Genomic DNA, 7,518 nt, shown 5'->3' with positions numbered 1-7,518 from the left:
CTGGACATGGACGCCATGATGAGCACCATCCACGCCTGGCAGCACGACCCCGTCAAGTTCGAGCGATCCCACGGCGTCAACAACTCGCTGGACTCGGAGATGCTCCCGCGCGCTCCGGACGAAGGCGTTCACGTCCTGATCGTGGAGGGGTTTCTGCTCTACACCTACAGGTGAGCGCCGCGTGCAAACCTGTTCGACTGACCGATCAGACCCATGCTTTTACTGAACGCTGTGTCTCTTTTGCGCAGACCTTTGATCGATGTATTCCACCAGCGATACTTCATTGAAACGAACAGTCCGAAAGAATCAGTTCGTCATATTTCCCCGTTTGCCCGAGGCTCTGGATTACAGTAATAATGCTGTAAATAATGTTCAGCTTCTTGCACAGACTGATCGTTTCTCTTCAGAAGATCTCAGTATATCGTCAGGAGACACGGGGATTCATTTAATGTTCCCTGATATTGATGATTGGCTCTCAGAGTGACGGTAGCAAGTTTTATGATTCACAGAGGAGCACGGCTTCAGCTAAAAATCATCTTTACTGTCCTACTGAAGAGCAAAAGCCGCCTCCATGGCCTGAGGAAGAGTACATTAACAGCTAATGTTCATTTTTGGGTGAACTGTCCCTTTAAACCAAGCGTAATAGTTGCTCTCTATGGGTGCCGTGCAGTGATCAGCTGTTACTAGATCACTAGACTGACCACAACACAACTAGCTGCTTGATTACTATCTCATCAACTCATCTGAAATCATGGATTCATCCAGTGATCTATCCTTCGACTGAATTCAGTGTTTCAGAAACATAAAAACTCAGATATCAGTCTGAGTTGAAGGTTGGTTTCTGCCTCTGGACGCTCGAGTCATTATGAGTGTGTAAGCAGAATGTGCTGGTCATAAACCCCGAAATAGAGCGAAAACACCAACTCTGTTCTGACCCCAAACCCACTGACCACATTCACATTACGCTCTGTTTACCGCGGTACACACAGAAATATAATGTAAGTCACACAGTGGCCTTGTGTTCACTGCAGACGTGATTCATTAGATCGAGTGTCTGAAATTCACTTTTTTTTTACTTCACTTAAAGCCTTTATGAATCATGCATTATAAAGGTATTCATTATAATGCATGATATCTTTTCATGCCACAGTTAAAACGCATTATATTATTTGAAGGTTTGTCATGTTTTAATGCGTTATTCTTTCTAAAGGTGTAATAATGAATAGTGTTATGTGCTACGATTCATACAATGCATTACAAGGCACATTTAATGCATTAAAACTACTTTTATTATGCATTATATATAAAGTCTTACCTACATTTTTTTGTACTAATTTCTTTTTGTCATGAAAATGAGTGCACACAATAAACTTGGATAAAATAAAACTTTTATAATATTTATTAAACATGATGTTATAAGCTAAAGTGGAGAAATGAAGGCAAAACTTTTGCTTATAATAAATATAAAAAATGATGGCTTTAAATTATATTGTTGAGTGGCTAATGATTTTATCCTCAAAATAAAAAAAGAACAGACTGCTGTACTCCACTGCTGTATATATTGTTGTTTAACACGTTAAACATAGTTGTGATTTTGATGAACGTGACTGTGAGCTTTAACACGTGCGTGTCATTTGTATGTTCAGGACACTGAAGCTTCAGCGTGTGTGTGCCGTATTTCACACGCACCCGTCAGAGGTCACAGAGTTCAGACATGTAGGTCGTGTGTGTGTGTGTGTGTGTGTGTGTGAGAGAGTGTGTGTGTGTGTGTGTATGTGTGTGTGAGCTCTGTCTGTGACACACACTCAAAACAACACAAAAGTGTTACAATTGAACTCTACAGAGAGACTAGAAATAAAAGGCCTTACAGGATAGCAGGTATAGTTTAGGTCTAAGGCGAGACACTGCAGATTAAGCAGTGTGTTTCATGCGCTGGTCAGTTTAGAGGTTTTAGTCTATTTTGCTTCCGTAACACGCCTTCTTTCAGTCTAGTGGAAAGAAAACATCCAAAATAGACATTTAAGGGTTTGTTTTATTGCACTTTATGCATTAGCGTCTGCAGATTTCAATCTCAGTCCCTATCTTTAAAGAGTTTTTCTCTTACAAACACCAGACTTGACAGTTTTATTCCTCTCTATATTCTGAAGGCTCACTCATACATCATTCACACTGAGTTATACAACATTTTACTCCTAAAAACATGGTGAAAATGTGTTTTCTGTCTGTTGACAGTATTTTCTGATCTCTGATGAAAATAGAAATCCAAAATCCCTCTGGAAAAACCTTTAACTCTAAAATCAAACAAGAATTATGAATCTCATTTTCAGGTTTCTGTTCTAGAATATGTACACATAACATTTCAGGAAACGTACAAACACCTGTGAAGAATCGCTGGTGAAGTAGGGTGAGTGTTGTCGTACAGTATTTGTGGAGCATTAATCTGGTACGTTTGGTCTGTTCAATGGTGACCCGTTCAGATATGATGATGAAACAAGTAAACATCCGGAGGTTTTCCAGCACTGGTGTTTGTGCAGAATGAAGCGCGGCTGGAAGAGACAGTCTGACAAATAAACAGAGGTCTGGCATAACTCGTCTCCTCCTCCAGGTCTGGCTGTGGTTCAGGGTTAGCCAGCTCACTGCGGTTCACTCACACACACACACACACACACACTCACGGCATAAACAAGACAATAAATCCAGCCGTCTGCTGCAGAAACCTCATCAACACCATCACTTTCACGTCTGCAGCACACAACAATATCTGTCTGTCCATCTGTCTCTCTATCTGTCTGTCTTTCCATCCATCAGTCATTCTGACTGTCCATCCATCCATCAGTCTATCTGTCTGTCTGTCGTGCTCTTGAACTGTTAATAACACGGTTTGGTTTTCTGGTTTAATCAAATATTGCTTTAATGTTTCTGCTGTTGCCACATCAAACCCCACATTTCTACATGTACTTTACAGTGAAACCGCTGCATTTTTCAGCGCAGCACATGTGCATTCATTTCATTTGGACTCTCATATATCTAAATAAATGAAGACTGAGACAGACGAGCCGCAGGTGAGACGAGGTGATCAGAATCACAGCCTGCTGAAAAACACCACAGTACTATGCTTTTGGACATGTACTATGGTAAAAGTTGAGGTACCTCGGAACAGTGTTATTTTATTATCATTGAGATACTATAATTGTTTTATTAATATTTTAAAATATATATTTTATATTTTTATTTTAATTGTTGAGTGAGTTTTTTTTTATGTCTATACATATATATATATATATTTTTTTTTTTTCAGTTTTAGTTTTTATTTTATTTTAGTAGTTCAAGTTAAATGAGAAACTGCCTTAATTAAAAAAAAAATCAAGAAATGATGTTTATTTATTTATTTTTATGGTTATAGCTTTAGTTAGTTTTACTAATAACCCTGCCTCCTTGGAATAACAAGTAATAAGTAAAATATCATGATGCATGAATATAATAATCAGCATTATAAAGCGTTCAGACACTAGGCCATGAGTTTGATTCCCAGGTTATGCATGAGCCAATGAAATGTTTGCCTTCAATTAAATTAAAGTTGCATTGCTTAGAAGCATCTGCCAAATGCATGCATGCAAATGTGAATTCTGTACCACGATATTACCATCTAATACCATGTACATACATCCTCTTCTTCCTGGCCATGTCTAAATCGCCTCAAATATTCAGGTTTTGGCTCTGCTTTCTTGACGTAATGTCTAAAAAGTAGTTTGACCAATAGTGCGCAGGTGTGTGAGATCAATGCGATGCAAATATGCTCACATGTAATGTCTGAGAACTGTAGAAGCGAGCAGGTACGGTCAGCCTGGTTCTGTAGAGGTCAGAGGTCGTTACTGTAGTGACTGTGATGTTCTGGATGTAGTTCAGCAGCAGTTCGGTGTGTTTGAAGGCGTTCAGGCAGCAGATGTTTCTTCAGTCGAGCAGAAACAAGACTGAGTCTATATTTGGGTTTGGTGTCTAATACACAACCTCCACCCAGTTCCAGAGCAATTACCCCCCGCCCGTCACGCTAGCATGTGTGGACGGCTGCTGTTTACTCAGTCTCAGCTCCACATGTGCTCAGCGTCTGTGGCTCGGGATCCGTAGGTTTGTTTTTCTCCTTCAGGCCCAAACAGCTAAATCCAGACGCCAATCCAAACGCCCGCGCGTCACCCTCAAAACCGCCGGAAACCAGGCCTGTCTGTCTGTGTGCGAGCGCTACTGTCTCACACACACACACACACACACACTCTCACACACACACACACACACACACACATGTGCCGGTGCGCTTCATCAACCCACTCCAGCGGTACATGACACTTCTGGAACATCTCTGTTAATGCTTTCCTCACAGAAACACACACGGATGACACACAGGATCAATCCCATGATGCTCTGCTGCCTCCTAGAGTCCAGCGCTCACAGATGATTACACATGTGATCGTGTATCATCCTGGTGCTTTCACCAGAAAAACTCATAATAATAATAATTATTCCAATGAAAATGATAATAAAAATGTCATTTTTCTTGTGTAAATGTGGGAAAAGTTCACATATACAAGATTAAATTGTCAGCAAAAACATTGCAAATAAAATAAAAATACTTGCCATATTCTGAATGAATATAGAGTTTTGGATTAATGAATGGTTATTATGTACCGTTTATTTATGTGTGTATATTTCTGCATAATGTTGTTGGATTCTTTGTTCTAATATAAAAAAAACCCCACTAAAATCACATAAATAAATATTATATGATGCCGATTAAGTTCATGAGCATTCAGATATGAAAAATATTAATGTTTTACTGCTAACAGTTTACAATAAGGACTCATTAACATGAACTAACAATGAGCAAAGCATTATTTACAATTTTTATTAATCTTTGTTAATGTTAGCTTATAAAAATACACTTATTAAGGTTAGTTTAGAGAGCATTAACTAAAGTTAACACATACAAATTTAGATTTTAATACTGTTTTAGTAAATGCTGAAATTAACATTGACTACTTTACTGTAAAGTGTTACTATTTTATCATGTTTGATTATATTAAAAGAGCATTATATAAAGTAAAGAAGTTTAATGGAAGTCAATAAGAGTTCAAGCTGATTTCTTTTCCTTCGTGGAGAATATGGTGACACAAACACTTTCATTAGTTTTATTATTTTATTATTATTATTACTTATCTGAACAGAAGTGCACATGATGACGAGTCATCAGAGCCTTGAGAGTCGAACATGAATTTATCACATTTAGTCCTGATAAATTCATGAAATCACCAGAGAATTCTGCGTGAGATGCGCGACGCATGCATGAATGTGTTTCTGCTCATCTGTGTTTCTCGGATTGCTTTATATACGTCAGGGGCGGAGTCTCGGGGCAGTGGGCGGGGCCGTGTCTCTGAGGGGTGGAGTCTCGGGTCAGTGGGCGGAGCCGTGTGTCTGAGGGGTGGAGTCTCGGGTCAGTGGGCGGGGCCGTGTGTCTGAGGGGTGGAGTCTCGGGTCAGTGGGCGGGGCCGTGTGTCTGAGGGGTGGAGTCTCGGGGCAGTGGGCGGGGCCGTGTGTCTGAGGGGCAGAGTCTCGGGGGAGTGGGCGGGGCCGTGTGTCTGAAGGGCAGAGTCTCAGGGGAGTGGGCGGGGCCATGTGTCTGAGGGGCAGTATCAGGGCAGTGGGCGGAGCCGTGTCTCTGAGGAGTGGGGTCTCGGGAAAGTGGGCGGAGCCGTGTGTCTGAGGGGTGGAGTCTCGGGCAGTGGGGGGGGCCATGTGTCTGAGGGGCAGAGTCTCGCTCGGGGCAGTGGGCGGGGCCGTGTGTCTGAGGGGTGGAGTCTCGGGGCAGTGGGCGGGGCCGTGTGTCTGAGGGGTGGAGTCTCGGGGCAGTGGGCGGGGCCGTGTGTCTGAGGGGTGGAGTCTCGGGGCAGTGGGCGGGGCCGTGTGTCTGAGGGGTGGAGTCTCGGGGCAGTGGGCGGAGCCGTGTGTCTGAGGGGCAGAGTCTCGGGGCAGTGGGTGGAGCCGTGTGTCTGAGGGGCAGTATCAGGGCAGTGGGTGGAGCCGTGTCTCTGAGGAGTGGGGTCTCGGGAAAGTGGGAGGAGCCGTGTGTCTGAGATGCAGAGTCTCAGGGCTGTAGGCGGAGCCGTGTGTCTGAGGGGCGGAGTCTCGGGGCAGTGGGCGGGGCCGTGTGTCTGAGGGGCAGAGTCTCGGGGCTGTAGGCGGAGCCGTGTGTCTGAGGGGCGGAGTCTCGGGGCAGTGGGCGGGGCCATGTGTCTGCGGGGCAGAGTCTCGGGGCAGTGGGCGGAGCCGTGTGTCTGAGCGCGCTCAGTGCGGTTCAGCGTCGCTGCATTTGGCGGGTTTGCGATGAGACGTCTCTCACTCCAGCTCTCGCTCTCTCTGCTGCTCGCGCTCCAGATCCTCCTCCTGCTTGTGCTGCTGCAGCTTCAGCGCTCGCTTCTACACGCATCACAGGAACAGACCACACCGACGTCAACATCCACCATCACTGCTAGTGAATGGGTGCCGTCAGAATGAGAGTCCAAACAGTTGATAAAAACATCACAATAATCCACAAGTAATCACAGCACTCCAGTCCATCAGTTAACGTCTGGAGAAGACAAAAACTGAAACTAATCCAGCATAGAGTCCATAATCCATAATAACGCTTCCTCCAGTGAAAAAGTGCATCTGCTGTTGTCTCTCACATCAACATCCAGCCACATATGTGTTTAGAGCTGTTTAAACGCTGCTTGATCTGTGCAGATTTCTCTCCTGATTCACACCAGAACACTGACTCACTGGAGGAAGAGTTATTATGGATTATGGACTGTATGGACTATTTTAGTTAAAAGCGTCTTAATGTTGGATTAGTTTCAGCTTTTGTCTTCTCCAGATGTTAACTGATGGACTGGAGTGCTGTGGATTATTGTGATGTTTTTATCAGCTCTCATTCTGACGGCACCCATTCACTGCTGAGACACTGATGCAGTGCTACATTTCTACAAACCTGTTCCCTTGAAGAAAAAAAACTCATCTACATTTTGGATTTTCATTTTCATTGGGTGAACTGCTCCTTTAAGATCAGTGATGAGATCCAGGTTATGATGGAGGTCAGCAGAGTCATGAGAGAGATCTGTGTTTGAATGGATAAAGCAGTGTATTTTTACTCTGGGAATGTTTATTGTTTATACTTAACAAAGATTAGTTTATTATTATGTAGAGACAAATATATGCATGTAAGGATCTGTGCAGTGAGTGTGTGTGTGCGTTTTTGTGACAAATGAGGACAGTAGGGCAATAGAATACACGGTCTGTACAGTATAAAAACCATTACGCCTATGGAGAGTCCCCACAAGGATAGCTGACCAGACGTGTGTGTGTGTGTGTGTGAGAGAGAGAGAGTGTGTGTGTGTGTGTGTGTGTGTGTGTGTGTGAGTGTGTGTGTGTGTGTGTGTGAGAGAGAGAGAGAGTGTGTGTTGGCATGTTTCCCTGTTCTCTCGTCACTGGTCA

General features: G+C 43.4%; 1 protein-coding gene across 1 annotated transcript in view; it reads left to right on the top strand.

Annotated features, from left to right (window-relative positions):
- Positions 1-354, top strand: part of LOC107574043 (nicotinamide riboside kinase 2-like) — a 1,270-nt gene extending 916 nt beyond the window's left edge. The window contains exons 4-5 of the mRNA XM_016260516.1: positions 1-170; positions 249-354. The exon at positions 1-170 is cut by the window's left edge and continues 11 nt beyond it. Coding sequence (XP_016116002.1) covers positions 1-170; positions 249-354 — 276 coding nt within the window. The remainder of the gene's footprint in view (positions 171-248) is intronic.
- Positions 355-7,518: the final 7,164 nt, after the last annotated feature.

This window comes from Sinocyclocheilus grahami, unplaced genomic scaffold (genome assembly GCF_001515645.1).
Source record: "Sinocyclocheilus grahami isolate Dianchi unplaced genomic scaffold, SAMN03320097.WGS_v1.1 scaffold2100.1, whole genome shotgun sequence".
Lineage (NCBI taxonomy): Eukaryota > Metazoa > Chordata > Actinopteri > Cypriniformes > Cyprinidae > Sinocyclocheilus > Sinocyclocheilus grahami.
Note: the sequence above shows the minus strand (reverse complement) of the source record. Positions and strands in the feature narration are given on the sequence as shown.